This window comes from Dacryopinax primogenitus, assembly GCF_000292625.1.
Source record: "Dacryopinax primogenitus strain DJM-731 SS1 chromosome Unknown DACRYscaffold_8, whole genome shotgun sequence".
Taxonomy (NCBI): domain Eukaryota; kingdom Fungi; phylum Basidiomycota; class Dacrymycetes; order Dacrymycetales; family Dacrymycetaceae; genus Dacryopinax; species Dacryopinax primogenitus.
Genome location: NW_024467205.1, coordinates 1,073,584 through 1,095,613, shown reverse-complemented (window position 1 = coordinate 1,095,613; position 22,030 = coordinate 1,073,584). Strand labels below are relative to the sequence as shown.

Here is a 22,030-nt window from a genome sequence, read left to right as displayed (position 1 = left end):
AAGTAATGCTCACTCCCTTCTGTTTTCTTTGCGACCACCTTACGTCTACCCACAACCGGAAAGGATATCGTGCGAATTTCGAACTTTGTTAGAAGACAGTTGAGCTGTTGCTGTTGAACTTGGAGTCGAGGTTGCATGTCGGAAGAAGACGCTGTCAAGTACTTCTCTAGCTCTTCCTCCAGAGCCCTGCTCGCAAGCACAGAACCAAGTGCAGATAAATAGTCCATTGAACATGAAACTGTTCCAGGCTGTCGTTGTTGGAATTATCCCTCCACATCGGAAGAAGACGCCGTCAAGTACTTCTCTGCCTCTTGCTCCAGAGCCCTGCTCGCAACCACAGAACCGAGTGCAGATAAATAGTCCATTGAACATAACAATCCCATATTCTAGTGAATAAATCAGACTTCCCCCAGGAGGAGGATCACAAACCAGCCCTGCCCCCCCCCGCCGCCAACCCAGGCAGCACCAACTCCAGGGAAAAGGGTAACACCTAACACGCTGCCCCTATCCGCCGCCGGCAGAGCGCTCAGTGCCTCCCCTGTAGCGTATCATAACTCGGGGGCACGTCCACCACCTCATCCCCGCTTCCTCCCTGCGGCATCGGCACCGCACCAGCATCATCATGCTGCACCCAGTATACTCTCCTTCCCCTGCCCCCCGAGTGCTCTCCCTCTCCATCATGCCTCTTCTTAGGGTCGCTGGAAGCAACCATAGCTGCGAGGGCGGCGTCTGCTCCTGCTGCTGCGCCTCCTGCGGTGCTTGTTGCGGAGGGCGTGTAGGGGTAGGGCGTAGGAGTGGGGAAGAGCAGTCCTCCTGCGGGTGCTGGGTTGGTGGGGCCCTCGGTCGCCCCTGCTGTAGAGGGCGCCGAGGGGTGGGTAGACAGAGCCAGCGGGGGGAGGACCGGTGCTTCCCTTGCCCACCTCCCCTCTACCTGCGAAACAGGGGGAGGCTCAAGCAAGTCCGGTTTCTCCCTTTCCTCTTTCTCCTCTTTTGCCGTAAGGCGGAAGAGGATGAACCCTAGGACAGCCAGGACCAGCAGGCCTAGCACGCCCCCGACTACACCACCCACGATAGGTCCTACGTGCGATGTGCTGGTTGCCGTGTTCCCGCGCTGGCCTGACCCGCCCTGCCCGGTCGCGAGCGGGCTGCCAATGACCGTCCCTCCCCCACTGCCGGGCGGGAAGGTGGTAAGTGCTCCTGCCGCAGGCCCTTGGGTAGTGCTAGGGGAATTCGAATTCATGCAGCCTGAGTCCCCCCCACCGACAGTCATGAGATCCGAGCTCCCGCCTTTCCCTCTCCCCCTCGCGTCTCCAACGATAAACGCGATCGCCGTCCCTTGCTGTACGTCCGCTGTCCATTCTTGGCTGTTCCCGCCTTGGCCTAGGAACTGGAAGCTCTCCCCGCCAGGTATGACCCCGGTTATCACGACCTGACCTTGGGTGTCTGACCATGAGAAATCGAGCGGTGCGCACTGGGACGGGGTTTCCGGATCGAGGGAGAAGGTGAACGGGAGAGTGCTGGGGGTAGAAGGGAGACAGGAGCTGTCCCCGGACTGGACGGTATACACGTCTGACGTGCCGCCTGTGCCGTACCCGGTCGCGTCGGAGAGTACGATGACGAAGTCGCTTCCTCCGGGGAAGAGGAGAGGCCCGGACCAACGCGTGAGTGAAGTGTTCGTATCGACCAAAGTGCGGATCTCGGGGGTTACGGATCCGAGCGGGAGGAGCGTGAGCTCGTACGGGGGGACACCGCCTGACCAGGTGATGGAAATGTTCTGGCAGACTTGGGGAGGAGAGGAGAGGGTAAATGTGAAGCTGTGTACTGTTGTTGAGAGCAGAAAGAGAGGTAGAAATCGGTACATAGTGATTGTGAGTGATGATGGGTATGTGGGTATGTGCAAGAAATGGATGAAACGCGAAGTCGCTGAGGGTGGTCGTCTATATTGAAGGAGTGTGTCAGTGCAAGTGGTCAGCAGTCGACACACAACATTGCATGTACTTGGCTGATATCCAACGGGGACGCTAATACCCTGTCCATGCTCCCTCAGTGGAGCAAATTACGACAAGTATGCTATTCATTGACTTTATCACCTGCGGGTTGGCCTCGTGTTGGGCTCGGTTGTTAGGAGCGACGGTACTAGGGACCCTTGCGTTCTTGTCGGGAGTTTAAGCGCTCCTATTTGAAGAATGGTGATTGCTTGCTGTATGGGGGAGGTGGGTGATCTTGGAATAGAGGTATGAGGTGTAATATGGTGATGGGATGATGTGAGATGAGGGAATAGGCAGGTGAAAGGTTAAGAGTACTTGGGGGAGGTGGGACAACTTTAAGGGAAACGTCATTCCAGTCTATCTCAGTATCCCAGAATAACCGACAACGTCCCAGTAAGTAGCACCGATTCTGGCCAGTTGCTCCAAGCAGTCAACATCCAAATTAAACAAAGATGACATCACTTTAAGCCTTCAAGTGTTCACTTTGTGAATCACAGGATGAGTTGCTTACCCTGTACCCACAGAGGGTTCTTCGGTGGGGATATCAAGCGAGTGGATAACCTCGTTAGATCTATACATAGATGGAGGGGCGGTGCGAGCACGAGACCTTCAATGTCAGTCAAGACAATCGAGGTGATCAGGGCAGACAATAACGTGACGTGATTGGCGGGAGGGAAGGGACGTGTGACCCCGATCAGCCCGAGAGTACCGCCATCGGTCGATGAATTGACTGTCTGATACTCTCTCTCTCTTCTTCTCTTGCGACTTTTTGCCTCTTTTCAGCCATCTGAATATCCTGAATTATTGTCTTTTAATGCAGTAAATCTATTGGACTGCTGTTCAATAGACAACTTATAACGACGACGACATCTCAGGACTGCGCAACGCTGTACTCGCCGACAACTGACTAGATCGTTACACCCGAAAGACACCCCTCCCCGCTCGCGGCATCACACCACCCTACCTTGCTGGTTCAATCGATCACACAGATTACCCATACGACAACGTAACAGCGCAGCAGGCAGAGGCTATAACACTTCAGCCTCAATACGTCAACTCTTTCCCAATTCAGCACCTGCAACATCTGTTTCTCGCATCTGTACAGCACCAGCCCCGCGGACTCGTCAGCCCTCGCACCCTCTCTTCAGTCAGTACATACATTGACTACCTGGACCGCCGCTGTGCAATAACATCACAGTATCATCCTCATTGCCAGTGGGCTGCAAGCTGGCTACACTTGGACAGATGTCTATCGCTGCCTGGTGTACGTCTCTCTTCCTTTCTCTCTTCTCTCTTCTCCCACTCTATCCCATCTCATACATTTCCTTTCCCATCTCCTTTCATACTCCCGCACTTCCATCCTCTCAATCCTCTCCGTGTCTCGTGCCTCTCCCCGACCTTGCGTCAAGCTGTGCAGAGGTCTCTCACCTCCGAGCTCGGCAGTCCGTTCCCACGCGGAACGCTTAGCATCATGCCGCCTGTCAACTACCTCCTCGCCCGAGCGCTTCATAACCGTTTCCAATCTCATACACATCCTTCTCCTTCTTATCCCTCCCTCTCCCCCTCCCCCGCAGGCGGGTCACCTCCCGCCAGCCAACTCCCCTTCCCCACCGCTGCTTCACCCGCTAATCCCCACCCAGACAACGCCCAATACGCCAATTCTCCCCTCTCGCGCACCGCCCGCGCCCGTATGGTACCCTTCGTTCCTGATCGGAACAACCCTATCCAGCTCCAGCTCACGCGACTCAGCACCCAGCACCGGCCTCCTACACCCATGCCTCCCCCTGACGGGCACAGACAGCGAGCTGGCCAAGGGCAGGGGGACGTTGACGAGCTCTACCCGGGGGTGAACGCTGCTCGTGAGCAGGCGGCAGAACAGGCACGTAGGAAGGAGGAAGAGAAGAAGGAGAAGATACTTTTTGGCCCGTTGGTAGGGAGCCAGGGGGCGGAGGAGAAGAGGAAGTGGGGCGTCAGTGGCGAGGAGAGGGAGGAGGTGGCTAAAGAGGTCCTTAAGGGGTGGGTGGAGCGCAGTTCCGAAGTAAGCGCATTGGATTATGGCGCATATATGCTGCTGATGCACTGCAAAGTCCAGCACTCCTACAACGACACTGCAAGCGCTGACGAACCTCAAACGGCCCTCGATCCGTCTTTCCCCCCTTCACCCACCAAGCGACAGCACCGGGCCCGACCCTCTCGCGCCCCACATCCTCGAATTCTCATACGACGCCGACTGCCCCCAAGTGAGCATCTCCATCCGCGTCCTACCGCCTACGAACCAGGCTCCGGACGGAGCGAGCCTCAAGGCCGAGGGAGAAGAAGTGTTTTCCCTTCAGGCGAAAGGAGGGTTTGGACAGCTCTTGACGGCGGAGTGTAATGCCCTCATCGAGCTAGGACGGTATGAGCAGCCTCTGGTGCAAGGTCCTGCTTCTCCTAGTCTGGGCACACCGGGTGGCTCACCACCCGCTGTCTCCCCCTCCGGGTCCCAGTTAGCACTAGCGAACCGCGCAGACAACAGCCCGTCTCCAAACGCGGGTTCTCCCTCTCCTCCGGCCGGAGGAGCGCAGGGAAGAAGACGTTTCTCCTTCCTCCTCCCGAATCGGCATAGGCAGAGCACACACATCGTTTCCCCCTCTCCGGTGAGAGCTAGGGGACCGGCCGTGCCCGTGGTGGACAATACGGCCCACCCGCCGAGAGTGGACCCGGGGATCTCCCCTGCCCTGGCGGCGCAGCTTGGGTTCCAGGTGAGCTTTCCCTATTTGCGTGTTATGAGTGTGTGGGAGGCTGACGGGGAGCGTAGGTCGTGGATAGGCAGGAACAGGAACGGGAGAAACAGCGCGAGCAGGAAAGGATGGAAGAGGAGCGGAGCGGTGTCAGGATCGGCATTTGGCTCGAAGCGCTTGACATGAACGGTATTCCTCTCCTCTGAGCACGTTGAAAATATACTAATGGGGATGATAATAGGCAACAAACTCACTACAAGGAACGCACAGGCTACGGTGCTCCATGTACACCGGGTTGGCCATCAGCCTGGGTCTCCTGCCCCCCCTGTTGCTCAGCCTACAGAAGGCGAGCTCGAGAGCGGGTTAGCTCAGCCACGTTTAGCTGTTACGCCCGACGGACAGAGAGTCGACCTCAGACCGTGGCTAGTCAGGGTCGTGCATCGCGAGGCTGTCGTAAGTTCTCACTCTTCCACAGGAGAGATGAAGTGACTGACGTTCCCCAGATCGGAAGGCACGCATTCACCCTACACGAGATCTACGGTCTCGCCTCGGGCACGTCGGACCAATCCGCCTCCCCCCCTCCGCCGGCTATCCATTCCTACCCGCCTACCCAGCCCGTACCGGCAATCGACACCACCTCCTCTGCTCCAGAATGTATCCTCTGTCTCTCCTCGCCGAGGAGCGTAGTGCTCATGCCCTGCCGGCATCTGGTCGCGTGCAAAGAGTGTGCGCTGAACATGCTCGAGTTTGGCGCTGGAGGGCAGATACAGCAGCCTGTTGAGGACCCTGGTGACCAGGGCGCGGGAGAGGGAAGCGCTCCCCAGACAGGGAACGGGGATGGCGCTGCTGGAGGGATCAATTTGGGTATTGGGAGCGGGAGACCGGAGAGGAGAAGGAAACGGAAAGTCAAAGGTTGGTTCTGCCCTGTTTGCAGGCAACGTACGTCCTTTCCCTTTCCCCCTCCCTTCGCCTTCGGAAAAGAACCCTGACCAGTTCCTAGCATATACGTCCATGCTGCGGATTTCCGCTGCGGCTCCTTCAGGCGAACTGGTCGCGGAGATCGACGACGGCCCGCAGAAAGAGGCCGAATCGTACGTCCACGCCCAGCGCGCGAGCACGAGCACTGTCCCTGCCGGGTGGAAGCATGAGGACAGGTCTTCACCTACTTTACCTGGGTCTGTTGATGCCCAGATCTCGGCTGACGAGGAGGGCGAGGCGCCCCCTGCTGAGCTGGCGGGGATGCGTGATGACCAACAGGAGCAGGAGCAGGAGCAGGAGCAGGAACAGGAGGGGGAACAGGAACAAGCTCAGGCAGAGGAAGAATACGCCACCGCTCCTGCTACTCCTACGCGCGCGACGCCTCCAGACTCTGTCAACGAGGAACCGCAATCTCACTGAAAATTTCAAGTGTATGTGTAGTTGGGATCACTTTCCTCACTACGTATCGAGTTCATCAGAGTCCCTAGACCATCCCTTATTTTCCCACACCCCTACCCTTCCGCTCTGATAACTTGTCTTTCGCCCTCGTGTCACTAATCTTCCTATTTGTTGTTTTATTATATCGTTCTCTGTTTCTTGCCGATTCCCGGATATTCTCAAGTATTCTGTATGGTACCAGGTGGCGGTAAATGGTATTCGTGCGGACACTTCGGTGCTTGTCGTTGGAAGCAGATTACAGTTTCATTCGTGTACGACAATACAACATACTCTACAATAAGGTTGGTTGCGTATACTTGATCCAACCGGTCCTTGCACAACTACGTGGCGATGGTATCCACAGACAAAAATGTCACATCTACAAACCAGAACAATACCCAACAAAAATGTGAACGAAAACACGTCGAACGAAGCCCTTGACGAAGAAAACCAGAAAGAAAATCAAAATCGTGGATGGGAATCACCTAACGAAAGAGGTGTCTCCAATCGAAGCGGGGAGTCGCCCACCTCGCTCGTCCGTAGGGTGGCCAAGTGTACAGTGGGCGACTCACCCATACGTAACTCTAGCGGAAACTCGTGTACACTCTCGATTGGGGTATAGTAGGATGACGGCATGTAGCTGGAAGGTGATGTGTAGCTGGAGGGTGTCATGTGGTCTTCGGGTGGCTGTGGAAAGTCTGCAAGTAAGCCAGACATACGGTCGTTCCCAGAGGTATTCGAGGTGCCCATGCTGACAGCTGTTAAGTGGGAATGACGCCCGCCATCATCGGACGTATAAGGACTCCACGGAATAGACAAGCGGGTCTCAGGCACGGCAGCAAGCGAGATGATGTGTTGCACCGGTGGGCTGGAAGAGTTGAACGTGGAGGCCACCTCCGTTCCCTCACTTTCTACGACCGAAAGAGGCATTGAGAGGTGCCGCATCTGTAATGTCGTAACCTCGGGTATGTGCATCTCGCCAACTTGTCCAACACGTATGTCATCATTGCCTGTGGAAAGCAATGTCAGTAGTTGTGGGGGAAAGCTACAACCATGCAGCTCTTACTATGACCGAAGCTTTCATTATAAGCAGACAGCGGCGTCTCAGCGCGTTCTGATGATGGCCTCCGTGACCTGCTACCCGTTCCGGCTGGTGTAAGGTATTGCTCCGACTCAGACTCGCCGTTGGGGAAAGGTGAACTTAACTTCGGCAGACGTTGTACTTGGACAATTTCCATGTCAGAATATTCAATCTCTTCGACCTCAATGTGTGGCGGCATTGAGACGTCGCTGTCTTGCTCATATTCCTCCCTCTCCCATTCCCGCTCAATTTTCTCTAGCTCTCGCATTGCGCGCGCCTCACTCAGCTCGGCCTCCATCTTTTCATCGAACTCTTCTGGATCCACGTCTTCAGCGGGCGTGTAATAAAGGTCTTTGAACATTTGCGCCTCGATCTGATCAAGCCGTCCAAGTGGTGCAGGAGGGTCAAGAAGTTCGCTAGAAGACCGTGAGCCATAACTGAATGTTCGACGAGGCGATTTAGTGGGAGGTCGGGGTACGGGATCACCTGAAGACCCCCTTGACAGAGAGAATGGGCGTCCGTTCGTACCAGGAGACACCAAGCCACCGGCCGTTGATGGATGATTGGAAGAATGTGGGGAGTAATGAGGCGAGTGTGGCAAAGGTGGCGAAGGCAGTGGAGGTGAGGTCGGAGAATTCGGCAGTCTCGGGGACATGCCAAGAGGCAGCATCACCGATGACGCCAGGGTATTGACACTTCGATATGCTGCAGACTGCATGTAGAAGGATCCTGGAAGATTGACCATCGATCCCGGCAAGGAGGGGATTTCTGGCATTTCTGTAGCGGCCGGGACGGGTACATCCGACATCTGGCCCAGCTCCTCTCGCGAATCAGCATACAACCCCTCACTCGCCGTAACAAACCCGCTTTCGTCTTCAAGGGTCGTACGGGACACGGCGGGGCGGAGAACCTTAGGGTCCGAAGGTGCAGCGAGCAGGTCGGTAGTGCTTGTCTGAGTCGCTTCAGAGAAGAACGTTGGCCCGGTCTCGGAGCTTGGACTAGGATTGAGGCCAGCAGCAATAAGAAGCGCACGTTCAGTGCCATGGTCCCAGTGATGACCACGGCGCCTGTCATCCGCTCGGGGTGTCGAAGCCCGGCTGTGGTCCTCTTCTTCATCTTCTCCATCTGCGTTATCGCCATCAATACTAGCGAGGAACTCTCTACCGTCGTCAGACGATTCCAACGCTTCTTGCAGCATAGGTGGCAAAGCAGGCGCGTAATACGACGGCACCGGCTTACGAGAGATACGACGAGTAGGTGGGGCAGCCCCGACCTGTGGCGATTCTTGAGTAGCAGCGCGAGGTGGTGTCCGATGTCGTCTTGCCACATCTGCTGTTACAGTCGCCTCGATTAGATAATGCGCTTTGTCAGACTCGATCGGGTGTGGACCTGCTGTGAGGGAGCTGGGCGGCGGAGGCTGGAATGGGTTCTTTCCTCTGCCTGGAGTGTTGGCGCTCGAGAGCTGAGATGCTGATGCTGAGCCGAAAGCCGCCGCATAGGGGTGCGGAATGTGTGGGTGTATAAGAGGAGTCGAAACCGCCAGACCGATCTCCGGAACAGGAGAGGGGGGAAGAGAACTATGCACAGCTGTATGCGATGGATGCTCCTTACGGGGCACAGTCGGCCTTGGTTGTGCCTGTGGTGTCTTCTCCGCAACAGGCACTTGCCCTGCGCCTGGTCGGATATCTACGAGAGGGAGGTCATCAGAGGTCCGGACGATACGAGGGTTGCGTGCTTCGAGTTTTGGCGCATGTGTCCCGTTCGCATGGCCATTCAGGGCAACCGCCGCATTCCGTTGCCTCAACAAGCTCTCTCCCTGTCCCAGCATAGCTCCACTCCCTACAGCAGCGGTCGTACGCGCCTGCAGCCCGACAACGACAGGCAAGCTCTCTGTCCTCGGTCGTTCCCTTCCCAGACCAGAAGAACTGCTCGTCTTCCTCAGCACCCGACTTCCGGTACTCGCATTCCTCCCCAAAGCGACCTTATTCCACCAATGCAAGACAGAATCGTCCGATCCCCGTGAGGGCCGGCCCAGGCGTAGGTCGTACTGTGACTGGGATAGAGCGGGCCGATCACGTGGGCGAGGCATAGATTTCGCCCGCTGGCGAGTAAAGATCTGGTTTCGTTCAGCGGCGGCGGCCCATTCGGTCCTTTCCCGCTCGCGTTGCTGTCCTTCGGCTATCACTCGCTCGAGGAAGGCAGAGCGGGGTTGTGGAGGCACGGGGTCCGTCTCGGTTAGGTTAAGCCTCTGCCTTTGAACGCGGGCCCATTCCCCCGCTATAGGCACATACCATAAGTTCATATTCCAGAATAGAGGGAAAAAAAGTCTCACGGGTAAATAACGGGCTCTCTTTTGGACTGTCCGGGGGGGAAATCTCATGCGGCCTCAGCCTAGGTCTCGGGAATACCAACGCGTCGCAAGCCGTGCGCACCTGCAGGCTCGTGCTCGTGTCCGTACGAGCACTGGTTTGTGTCCCTCCGGCCGGGTTGGGGTTGGACGCGGATGTTGACGTGCTGGGTTTGAGCTTGGTGTAGGGGTTGCCTAGGCGAGGAAAGAGGTGCCACCCTCCAGAGACAGGCGCAATAGCACCAGGGGCGGTACTGGGGAAGCCTAGGCCGAGAGGCGTGCTGTCCTTCGGCGACATAGGGCTGCGGAGGTCGGACGCGCTCGCCGAAGGCCGGAGAGCCTGTTGTCGCATATGTGTAGGCACAGGAGGGGGAGGTGCCGTATTCCGGGTGCCCCAGGTGGGATACGGCTCGGAGGGGTTAGAATCCAGCCTTTGACGGCGGAACGCTGGGTCGGCGAAAGGATGGCCGGAACTTTCCTGCTGGGGGACACGTAACGGCTGGACGGAGAGGGTGGTCGCTAGTGCCGTTGTGACGGACTGACGTGCGGGGGCGTAGGGATGGCCTGAGAGGTACAACTGGGTTGGGAAGGTGCCTTGAGGGGAACGAGGAGGTGTGGGGTTGTCGATGAGCATGCTGCTGGAACGGACTCTGCGCGGGCTGATTTCTTTGGGGGAGAGACGTCTGCTTGCTCCTATGCCTGGGCTGGCGTATGGGTGAGAGGAGGAGAGCCGCACGGGTTCCTGTGGGGGAGAGAGGGGTGGAGCACCGTTCACCCTCATAGGCGGGTAGATGGTCGCTGTACCATAGTCACCCTGCAGTGGAGGGGTGGGTGGTAGGCCGGCAGCCTCGACAGCTGCGCTGCCGGTGATGACGCTGAGCGTACTAGTGGGCAGCATAGGTGGGGGCGTCGTGGCCGAAGTACGATAGAACGCGACTACGGGCTCCTCCTTTGCCTCCCCGTAACGCGTATGATCATGTTTCGCGGCAGCGGCGCGAAACCGCGCAACAGCAGCGGCAGACTTGTTGGGTTTCAGAGGGGACGGGCGGGGGGACTCGCCGATCCCGGGCTCGTCGAGCGTGTAAAATGATGGCCCGCCGCGGGAAGGTGGTGTATCTTGCCACTGCGATTGTTGCTGGTGCTGGATACGGTCGAGCTGGTGCGGAGTTGGGGGAAGGACACGAACGGCAGGTGCGCGGAGGGGTGTAGCTGGCGTGCGGGAGGTGTATGCTGCGGTCGCATACGGATGACTCGACGCGCCCGTGCCCAACGCGAGAGTGGAACTCCGCACACGCTCCTGCCTGGCTCGTATCATCGCCTGGTCTTGTTCCTGCTCTCGGTCATCGCTGCTGCTTCCACTATCCCTCGCTCTCCCTCCCCCTACAGCCAACCCATTCCCCCTCCTGCCTGCAGTCCCATACCCCACCATCCCCAACCAGTCTGAATCCTCGCTCTGGTTCCTCGAGTGACCGGCAGACCGAGTGCCCGACGTGTACCGATAGGAGGTAGTCGTGTGCGTATCAGCTGAAGAGCGGTTGGAGAGGAGGTTGGCGAGTCGCGTGAGGGTGGAGGCTGAGGAGTGGGTGTAGGACTGGGAAGGCGTGTCTAGTGTGTGGGTCATCGGTGATACGGCGGTGGTCCAGGTGGGGCCGAGTGCAGAAGATGTAAGACGAGCGGTTTATCAACACATGAGTACTCTCAAGTAGATTCGGTTGGTAGTCGTTTGATCTCGCGTTGTTCCTGGCTGTCCAGGGAGTAATTGCACCAGTCGTTCGAGGTAACAGCCACGGCGTGATAGTTGATGGTACCGGATATGAGAGCAGAAGCTGTTGCTGTTCGCTGATTTTGACGGGCAACAGAGTGTGTGAGCGATGCGCCCGTGCGTGTGCTCCTGTTGCAGGCGGTGTGATGTCCTCCCGCAGATGGACGTTGACCCCAGGGTAGGTCGAACAGAACAGCGGATGACGTTAGATGCCAGAGGGAGATGGAGGATTGAAGATGGAAGTTATGCAGCTGGATTGCCGGCTAGTCTGGGGAAGATGCAATCAGCGATTGGGGGGCGGATCAGCGGACATAGGAATGCAGGGCTCACTTGGTTGGAATGTTTACTCCTCTCAGGATTAGGCGCACCTGCTAGCCGCCGTATGTACCTCCAGATTCGGGTATTTGGGTGGTCGTAAACGTCGGAGAGAGGAAGTAGGATATATGGTTGGGAAGGGAGGAGAGAGGAGGAGAGGGAGGAGGACAGGAGGAGGCGGAGGAGAGCGACGGAGGGTGTGAGAAATGAATGGCGCAGGGCTCGGGAAGAAAATGTCATATGTCAATATTGTCTACATTCTATCTTCTCAATACATTTTCAATTCACCGCCGGCAAATTGTAAAGACTAATGACTTCACAGGCCGGGGTTAGCGCTGCAAAGTGGAATGATTATTGATTATTATAATTCACGGTATTTCACTAAGCTTAAGATGCACTATATTCAGTAATTGTTGTCCAGATTAGGCAACTGGAATACCAAGAATTCGCCGTCTTATTCCTCTCCCTTCCCATTATCGCATATCACTATTCCGCAAACCTTAGAAATAGTACAGCACACGTAACGCGTTTCTTTACACCATCCTCCTACGTGCTGAGACTCATGTGCCTCACAGCCGCATCCCCAAGGAATTATTTACGGCAAAGGAACATTCTTGACAGCGGCTCGATCCGAGTCGTCATCTGTCATGAACATCCCGTTCGTGCCTCGAAACGAGGCCAGCCATGGATGATTAGGTTCAAGCAAACTCCAATAGCGCCAGACTAACCCTGCTGGACGTCGCAAATCTCTTCATCTTCGTCTTCCAAGACATTCGCACGGTATGGTCACGTTTCCCTATGACACGTGCAGAGCATAACCGTTCACGTGGACCGGAAAAGCCGACAAAGCCGGTTGGTACAAGGTACTGGTCAGCGCTTTCCTTTCCTTTTGACAATCTCAGTTATCCGGTATCGTACATCTCCCCTTCTGAAGACTTGGAATATTTAAGATTATGATCATGAAAAGTGTTCTGTTCGCCCACATCTCCCGCCAGAAGACTGTAGACTTCCGCACAACATGAATTACGCTTCTGGACCACCCATGGTGAATCCAGCATCCAGCTACACATGCTCTCACGCTGTCTTCTGCGCTCGAGCACTTGTCTAACAGACGATCTTAGCTACGTGCTCGCTACTTCCACATTGCTTTTCCCACAGAAGTCACGGATCGCCTGATATTCCCCGCGCGGTGCCGAAGAAGTGCTTTATGCCCCTTATGCTCCGTATGCCCCTCGTGCTCCTTCGTCCAAATAACAATGGAGTGACTCCTTTGTGCCTTTCATTCGCCTTGTCTGCCTACCTTCTAGCGCACTCTATGCTTCATCCTTCGCTGTGTGCCTCTATTCTGGCTTCCACCGCATACGCCAGCCTGTGTTCTTCTGGAGGCGCTCACAATGCTTCTTACGGCATATGCTGCCCCTCAGGCACGCACGGTGCTCCTTCCTCCGCAAATGACGATCTTCCCAGTCGTACGATGTTCTCTAGTGGTCTCAAGTCCAGGATCGAGTCTGGCCGATGGCGCCGCCGACGAAAGGACGGCCCGGACTGGGCTACCAGAATGGCTATAAAGGCGTGCAATACTGGTGATGCTAGGTCGTTAGAGATCTCAGATGATGCTCTCGCTCTCTGTCGCTTTCCTTGCGCTCAGCGCTCATGCCTCTCCCATCTTTTCCCGCGATGATGGTACGCTCGTCACAACCGCCCAGGGTGCCGTACAAGGCACGTTAGTGACGCCCACCGTCCGTCAATGGCTCGGCATCCCATACGCCGCCCCGCCAACCGGTACAAGTCGGTTCGCTGCTCCCCAACCTGCGCCTTCCTGGAGCAGCACCCTCTCCGCGAGCGCGTTCGGCAACAGCTGTCCATCAGTGCTGGACACCGAGTTCCTCACCATCATCGGCTTGCTCCAACAGCAGGAGTCGATCGCGTACGACGAAGACTGCCTGAATTTGAACATCTGGGCGCCTGCGACGAGTCGGCCACAGGGAGGAGCGGTGATGCTCTGGGTATACGGGGGCGGGGACATGTTCGGTTCGGTATGTCCTTCGCTGAAGAGAGAGGCGTGCCTAAAGTGGGGTAGAGCAACACTCCCTATTACAGCGGGACGACATTCGTCGAGGACCACGACGACCTAGTGATCGTCACCTTCAACTACCGGTACGTTCCCGCCGAAGCCTCTCTGCACTAACTCACAAGGAAAGAATGGACATCTTCGGGTTCCCGAACGCACCCCAACAGCTGACAAACGTGGGCCTGCTGGATCTGGACGCCGCGATCCAGTGGGTGTATGCTAACATAGCCGCGTTTGGTGGGGATCCGGAAAGGATCACTATTTTTGGAGAGAGTGCGGGGGCGTTGGCGGTGGATGCGTATGCATTCAGCCATCCGACAGACACGGTCGTGAAAGGTCAGCTCCAGATCATGTTCTAATTCAGGAACTAAACGAGTGTGGTAGGTATCATTGCCGAATCGGGAACGTACGTTGAAAAGGGGTCAAGGAGTGGAATCATCCCCTAACTCCCTTGCAGCGCCCAGCTGACTTCCATACTCCAAATCGGCTCCACTTCACCGAGCGAAACGAACTCGTCTTGGAATACGGTTGCGAACGCTCTGGGCTGTGGGACAGGTATGGTCCGTTCTGAGTACGCGTCATAGACTGACATCGGGTAGCGGGCGATGCGGCACAGTTGGCTTGTATGCAAGCTGTACCTTGGCAGACGTTGTTAAGCGAAGTCGTCTCAGGTGGGGAAAGCTTCACCCCCTATCCCGACGGTCCGACATCACTGCATCCCGTCTTGTTCCACATGCTCACAATGAGGTACAGGACAAACGATCTTCTCTGACGTGTCTACCCGTTCCTCCAACGGGGAATTTCTGAAAGTTCCTTTCCTTGTGGGAAACAACGCGAACGAAGGCGATATCTTCGCGGTCGCTTTCGAAGAGGGCGATTTTGGCAACACGATCCCTGTAGCGACCACGGTGTTGAGCGACGCGGTGACAGAAGTGCGGATCATCTCAGGCTGGTATATACCGAACCCCTTACTAATTCTCCCCTCTTTTCAGGTGGTCTTCCTCTGCCCCGCGTCCAAGGCAGCAAATGACCGCACCAACGCTGGTGTAGCCACGTGGCGCTACCGATTCGAGGGTGTATACCTCGACGCAACCAATAACAATGCGGATCTCCGCGCTTTCCACACAGTTGAGGTACCTATGGTGTTCGGAACCTATAACCTGTCCACGTTCTCCTATGCGCCGGTTTCGTAAGCCATTTGAGTCTCGGAGTGTATTCATTATTAACGTATGTATTGCAGGAACGAGATCGCCCTGTCGGCATGGATGCAATCCGCGTGGGTGACCTTCGCCCAGAACCCGGTAAGCGGCCTATCCTCCTACGGCTGGACACAGTATTCCACCAATATACTCTCATCCACCATCGCACGACTCGGGAATAGCGACAACCCGAGTGGGGCGACGTATTCTCCTCCAATCGACTTTGACGTAGGATGCGGAGCTGTTAACGCCTTGACGCCGTATGTGATTGACCTGATCGACGACCTGGGAAGTATCTTCTGAAGTACATGTATACATTAAGTATTACAGCCGCCGCATATGTCAACTTTGAACGAATGAATGTTTGATGTCATCATCCGGGCGGATTTGGATTGCAACCGGCCCCTTGATCAGCCTTTTCCCTGGCGTTTGAGGGCATCCAGGTTGTGGGGCACGTCTGGACTGTGGACTCTGGATAGAGATGTCAGGGTCCTTAGCTTAGTAATTTAATCCCGCTCCCCATCAGCAGGCAGGGCAGGGTGCATTGCTCAGCAATTCAATAGCTGGTGCTGCCTAACACTGAACGCATGAGTCTGATAGATACACTTAGTTAGTGCTCTATCTAGATGTTGTGGAATTATTAATTTATACTACTACACAAAAAACAAGAAAAACAAAGGACTTGGAGGACATCACCTCCAAGCCCATCTATTGTATTTCTATGCAGTCAATTCACCAATGACTACAGTTCACAGCCCTTCTCTTACTCTCCCTCTTCATCTGACTCCACCCACCAAGCCAGCTCATTCATCTCCACCTTGCCATCCTTCAGATGTCTGTCATTCTTCCTCTGGGCATGCAACTGGAACCTTGCCCATGTACTCCCTGGCCATTTGGTGAACCTTTTGATGAGCTTCTTCAGGCTGGTGGACTCCAACAACTTGGCATGTTCATACCAAGTTTTGTACTTGCCCTCAAAACCATGCACCCACTTGAGGCTTCCCCCCAAAGAACATGGCCTGGCGTAGCCTTGTCCATATAGCTACATATGTGGGTGATGTTGCATGTGACTTCATTAAAAGTCTGCGACCTGGGCCACATCTTGTCCAGCACCTCCACAAGCAGAAGTTGGGCAGGGGAGGACAGCAGCTTGACAGTGATAGGCGCAGGCTCTGGCAGTGGCAAAGTCAGGTTGATGGTGCCTTCCCAGTCCATTGCCATCAGTGTGGCTGCTTCAATGCCATTGATCATGTCCTCCACATCCAGCAAATTGTCAGCATCGAGTGTAACCACTCTGCTGCCCCAGTGTGGACGCTTAGGGTTGCTTGGCTTCACATCCTCCACTGTCCTGGGCCCAGGTTCAGCATTCCTCAGGTGTACAGGAGCCAGGGATCCATTGCTTATGGCCAGTTGTCTCCTCCAGTATGAGCTTTGGGGAGTAGGCATCATGAAGTTACCAGTTGGAGGCAATGACAGTGGGAGGAGTGTGAGGGCACACAGTCAAGCAAGGCTGCTGACTATAACCCAACAAGATGACAAGATCAGCAGTAAGACTGAACACCCTATAGCAACAGGGGTATCAGTGGATATCAGAGTAGACTCAAGAGGATTTGAACAGGAAAGCAGAAATTGGTAGAGTTCAGGAAGAGCTTTGATGAGGTGAGATGACTAGGCCTATCTCTACAAGACTGTGGAGATTCCTCAGAGATCAGATCTAAGGAGAGTAGTACTACCCTACTACTGCTTATATACTCATAGGGCATGGTCTGTGCACATGGAAGCATAATCAAAAATTTACCTCAATTAGGGCCAGCTTTATTGATTCATGCAAGTTGGCATCCATCGGTCCTTGTGTCAGGTATTTGGAGCTGGCTCAGTGTGGAGACCCTAGCCTGTGTTGTCAAAGTCTGATAGTCACCAAGTGGATCAAATTGAGCTCGAATGTTCTGAATGTGCAGTCAACACTTGGAGTCCCCTGACAAGGAGTGGGGACAGAGTCTGCACCAGGGGACACTTTGATCCTTGCTTATGGTCTTAAACCACAACAGGCAGCACCCTGCCCAGTTCTTCAACTACCTGGGGTCTGTCCTCATTCACTCTGCCCAGCAGGCAGATCAACAACTCATCCTTTCTGACCTGTACCAGACCCTCCCTTCCCTGACAGATCCATGTCCCCTGCTGTGATTTGAAGAAATTTGCATAGGTGACATTCTCAAACTTCATCTTGAGGTCAGAGCTCAGCTCCAAGCCCACATGACTTGGCCATTGGCTCATCCTTGTCCACAGCTTCCCTGCAGCAGGAGACGCTTGCAGGGAGAACTGGTGGACCTGCATCTTATGTGGCAGTTAGAGAAAAGTCATTGTGTTAGTAGTTAGCTGCTTACCAAGGTGAATACAATCAGTCCAAACACCATCTTTAGTGTCTTCTCCATCTCCATTGCATGCCATCAGCATTCTAGAGTAGCTGCCCATCTGCCATCCATTTCACGGTACAGCCCATGTGGGGATGGACCATGGAAGGCTTGCGTCAATGGTCCAGCCATCACGCTGACTTTGACATTCTGCTTGAACGCCTCAGTGCGCCCCCCCCTTTCAACCTGCTTGCCCTTCCATTTTCCTCCTGCTGTCCCACCCAGAGCTGTGACCTGCACTGCCCACCCCCAGGCTGACTGATCTGCCATCCCATCCCTCTGCCCAACCTCCAACACTTCAACTTCCATCACTTCCCTATCTCCTTCTTTCTCCCTATCCTCCCATTCATCCAACCAATCAACTTCTCTTGCTTCCCCACCCCCTTCGGTCTTTTCTGCCATAGGCTTGTGGACAGGGCAGCCTGCTGTGCTGTGACCAAACTCTTTGAACTTTCTCTTGTCCCTGTAGCACTTGGCACACCATTTCTTGTGGCAAGCTTGGCAACCTGGTCCCTTGCAGAGAGGACACTTGGGTCCTCTCTTTCAGGGACCATTTGCCAGTTGGCTCAAGCCTACTGGGCTTGAACTCCATTGTGCCTGGGCTTTGTCAACCATGTACTGGAGTTTGACGATGTCATTTAGGTGCAGCCTCTGGGTATGAAATCAGAAGCTCTTCAGGTTATGTTTCCTACACTGCACAAACAATGTCAGTGTAGTTTGAACTACAGGGTGCAGAACTTACAAGGGTGTATACAACCCCATACTTCTCCAGCTTCCCCCCCTTTCTGTCCAAATGCACTAGAGGCACCAGTGCTTCAGTACATCTGGGTTCCAAACACCAGATTGTGGCCCCAATGTGCTTCACCTTCTTCCCTTCTGGCAGTCGGGAATTCCCAAGCTTGATGACATACCACATGAGTGATTGGGCGACAAGAGACATAGGCATCTTGATGAAGTGGAAAACTGGGGCAGGGGGTGGGGGGAAATGGACACACAGTCACAGTTTGTTTCTCAGGTGATGGGGGGGAAAGGTGCAAAACTACATGATGCAAGTATTTATTTAACAGCATGGAAAAATTTGCATGTACCAACACATGGGAATGCAGATCTCCTGGCAATCCCAGCAAACCACTAGGCCAATCATGATTGGCCTAACAGTTCCCAAATTGGGAAACATCATTCACCTATTCATGCAAGTCCAGTCATCCATCAATGTTGACAGGCAAGTCATCCACACTCTGCATTGTAAGGCATGCCATCCCTTGTATTGCACAGAACTATCTACAGAATTACAAGTTATGCATGGTGGATATTAGACTACTGTCAGAAATCAGCCTATGAGACACCAAATGGTTGCACAACATTGCTCACCCATTAAATCTGTCCAACCCAATTGGTACACACCTACATAATTGACATACCAAGATGGGAAGAGAAAAGATCACAGTCATACAACAGATGCATAAAGCAACTACTAAACATGAGGAGAGAAAGCAGCAAATGAAACAAGGACCATTAAGAGAGGAGCAGTGACCTTCCCCTCAGCTTTTTAAGTGCCGGGGCATCTGGCAAAGACTCCAAATGCTGCAGCAGCCATTTGTGCCATTTCACCATGTCAGCCATTATCATGGTTGAATGGGTGTAGCCTTGGGCAATTGCAAATGTGTGTGCAGCAATGAACAGACTGCAATCACTTCCATTGGTCTGCAACAGAACCTGACCTGCTGTTAGACTCCAGGTCTCCAATGAGCATCCCATCAAGCTCACCTCGGCATGATGCCCTTTCCATCCTTCCCAACCAGGGAATGGCTTGCTTTTCTCCACAGCAACCTCCCAGATTCGCTCCACCACACATTGTGTGCTCTATGTATCCAGTGAGCTGAATGCAATACAGACTATCAATGATGAAAACATACCACAATATGATCGCACCAGCTGGCCATCCTCAACAAATTGTACATGGTGATGAACTTGCGAAGCCAGTCAACATGAATAAGGATCCAGTGGTTGTTGTTGATATGCATTGGGAACAACCATTGCATCCTCACTTGAGCTGTCATGTACTCGGACACTGCACTACTGACCCAGTTTGCCACCCACTTCATGCCCCAGTTATTGATGGCATATGCTTCCCCCTTTGCATAAGCCTTCTCCGCCTGCTGAAGCTGAGGTCCCAGTTGTGAACTAAACACATACATCTCTTCATCTGGCTTGGAATGCAAGTCATTATAGCAGTTTTGGTTTGGCCACCAAGCAGCAAACAGTTGACATAGCTGGGACAACAGGAATCTGTTCAGCCACTGGTAGCATTTGGCCAGAATGGCAATGTCCGACTTCTCAATCTCAATCTGGAACACTTTTGTGATCCAGATCTTGTTGTTGGGCAATGGCTTTTGACGTCCCATGGAGTAGGGAAGCTGGGGATGCCATAAGTCTCCCCTGCCCAACTGCTGGGCTGTTCCCTTCTCAAACTCCAAGGATGCTGCAGCCTGATTAGCGACAGACAATTCTACAACAGGAGCTGGGGGGGAGAAGGTCTCAGGAGCAGGCATTTGCATGGGCACTGGTGGCTCAGACATTGGCACTTGACAAGGCAAAGGAGGATCAACATAATCAGAGAGTTTGCTCCAACCTTGCTTGACCACTGGGACAGTGGGTGGTGGTGTTGAATACCTGCGCTCATATGTGTCATTGTCTTCATCCTTGGCATTCCCCATTTTGACATCTTCAACCACAGCCTGTTCTTCTTCGGCATATTGTGGTGGAGGTCCCAGGTCGATATCTGCCAAAAGCAGCAGATGGTCCAAGGTAGGGGGGGTCTGCAACAGGATGGGCGCCATGTGCTCCATCTTGATGATGTTATGAGCATGGGTAGCACCAAAGTCATCCTGCTTATTGGCAGCATGCCGGGAGGTCTGCAAGTCACCGGTTTCATGCTTGCTGCACGTCAATCTATGACAGGCAGGGTACATGTGACATTCTTCCTCACACAATCCAGGTGAGCATTCATGACTGCTTTGAGAGGGGGAGTGGCGAGAACACTGAGGCGAGCGAGGGCAGCAATAATGACCAGGAGAATGAGAGCAAGGACGATGGTATTGACTAGAAGACCGAGGACGATGGTAATGACCAGAAGATGGAGAGCAAGAATGGTGGGAATGACAACAGCCAGGAGAGCAAGAGCAAGAGTGATAACAACATTGACCAGGTGAGCAAGAGCAATAATGAGGTTGACTAGGTGAGCAAGAGCGATAACAAGGTTGACTGCATCGGTATTCCCACTCCTCATGGTCATAGTGATCAGTTTGATGCCGGTAATACTGTGAGGACATCAAAGGGGACATGTGACCAGGGTGTGCAGATTTGCATGCCTGCCAGCAGGCAGGAGATGTGGTTGGATGATTCCAGACTGGGGCAGTTTGGCTAGCAGGTGTTTCTGGATTGCAGTCATGGCCTTGCAAGGATGTAATATTAGAGGGTGGCTGAGGATGGTGTGGCAAACGTGAGGAATGGCCTGGAGCACTGAGCCCATCAAGGGGGGTTGCAGTTTGTTTGTTTTTCAGAAGCTGTGGTAATTCATTGAATGTACCAACCAGCTGCATCACATGAGAGATGTTCAAGTGAAGATCTCCTGCATCAATCTGGAACTGTTGATTCACCAGGTGCTGCATGAACAAGCCATCAAGGAACATCGGGAAATGGAATTTTTTGAGGTTGCCAGGGATGCTGGGGACAGATTTTGGGTGGAAGAATGACATGCCATAATCCCAGTGATCCAATGCTGGCTCTCTTCTCCATTGAGCCATGGGCAAAGTTTGTTCCCAGGCAATCACTTTGCTCGGAAGGCAACTGCTTGTCCAATTGCTGAGCCCATAAGGCATTACAACCTGGTCCAACAGGGCAAACAGAGACTTGTAGTGCCGGAGGTTATGCATGAGGTTTGCATGCAATTGGTATCACTGGTAAATCTCCAGGAGAGTGCAATTTTCCTGCTCATGAGCCAGCACCCCCTGAGCAAGCCAACATCCTGCTATGGGTGAGTAATGACAATCAAGTTTGTAACAGTGATAATCCTCACCCCTGCAAAAACACCACTCCTGAAGATACAGCTGCCAACACAACAGAAATTGAATCCAGGTGAAGCACAAACCAATCAACACTTGAATGCAGTTATTGAATTTGGCCTGCCTTGCCTTCCGCTCACTGGTGGTAGCTGCATGCCCATGGAACAATGTGTCAAGGGCAATGTGTGGACCCAAACATTGTTGAACCAGGTTCTCCACACTGTCACCTAAACCTCCAGGGTGATTGTAGCCGGACAGCCACAGGATGGGATCGAATGACAAGGCTTCCATCACAGCATCCATACTGGGAGGGAGCCAATAATGGTCATGCTCCCAGGGGTGCTGATTTGTAGACAGCATGTACTGCCTGTGTTTTTCGCCCATGGTGCACATGGCAAAGCATTATCTACCCAGATGGAGATGGGGGAGAGATTGGTGGGAGTGTGAGGGGTGGAAGTAGGATTGGTGGATATTTCATGGGTGTGGGAGGGAGTAGTGGAAGTGGATGGGATGAGCACTGTGTGAGCAGTTTCTTGGTCTTGGCCCACAGCTAGCATATGCAGGGGAGGGGAGAGCATTTTGACAGGACAAGGACTGGGCAAACAGTGCCTCGATATCTTGACCTGTTGCTCAAAGGAAGTGCAAGACTGAGAACA

General features: G+C 54.1%; 5 protein-coding genes across 5 annotated transcripts; 2 read left to right on the top strand and 3 right to left on the bottom strand.

The window, feature by feature from the left end:
* Positions 1-353: 353 nt before the first annotated feature.
* DACRYDRAFT_22062 (uncharacterized protein) lies at positions 354-1,601 on the bottom strand (the record flags this gene model as incomplete). Its single annotated transcript, XM_040772659.1, has 1 exon — positions 354-1,601. A coding segment is annotated over exon 1 (650 nt), but the record flags the coding sequence as incomplete, so codon positions are not given.
* Positions 1,602-3,133: 1,532 nt separating this feature from the next.
* Positions 3,134-6,258, top strand: DACRYDRAFT_100013 (uncharacterized protein). The gene is made up of 7 exons (XM_040767416.1): positions 3,134-3,252; positions 3,629-4,026; positions 4,076-4,729; positions 4,786-4,897; positions 4,950-5,161; positions 5,212-5,647; positions 5,709-6,258. Exons 1-7 carry the CDS (start codon positions 3,234-3,236, stop codon positions 6,104-6,106), a joined length of 2,229 nt encoding a protein of 742 aa, XP_040629309.1. The 5' UTR covers positions 3,134-3,233; the 3' UTR covers positions 6,107-6,258.
* Positions 6,259-6,465: 207 nt separating this feature from the next.
* On the bottom strand, positions 6,466-11,227 carry DACRYDRAFT_100012 (uncharacterized protein; the record flags this gene model as incomplete). The annotated part of the gene is made up of 5 exons (XM_040767415.1): positions 9,538-11,227; positions 7,191-9,482; positions 6,844-7,134; positions 6,697-6,822; positions 6,466-6,503 (listed from the first exon to the last, which is right to left on the bottom strand). Exons 1-5 carry the CDS (start codon positions 11,171-11,173, stop codon positions 6,466-6,468), a joined length of 4,383 nt encoding a protein of 1,460 aa, XP_040629308.1. The 5' UTR covers positions 11,174-11,227.
* Positions 11,228-13,242: 2,015 nt separating this feature from the next.
* Positions 13,243-15,202, top strand: DACRYDRAFT_116102 (carboxylesterase; the record flags this gene model as incomplete). The annotated part of the gene is made up of 9 exons (XM_040770135.1): positions 13,243-13,665; positions 13,710-13,786; positions 13,831-14,036; positions 14,085-14,106; positions 14,158-14,255; positions 14,300-14,401; positions 14,454-14,632; positions 14,693-14,889; positions 14,941-15,202. 9 exons carry the CDS (start codon positions 13,243-13,245, stop codon positions 15,200-15,202), a joined length of 1,566 nt encoding a protein of 521 aa, XP_040629307.1.
* Positions 15,203-18,825: 3,623 nt separating this feature from the next.
* DACRYDRAFT_107331 (uncharacterized protein) lies at positions 18,826-20,605 on the bottom strand (the record flags this gene model as incomplete). Its single annotated transcript, XM_040768448.1, has 4 exons — positions 18,826-19,026; positions 19,078-19,173; positions 19,227-20,225; positions 20,300-20,605. The coding sequence occupies 4 exons, from the start codon at positions 20,603-20,605 to the stop codon at positions 18,826-18,828; spliced, it is 1,602 nt and encodes a 533-aa protein (XP_040629306.1).
* Between the last annotated feature and the right edge of the window lie 1,425 nt (positions 20,606-22,030).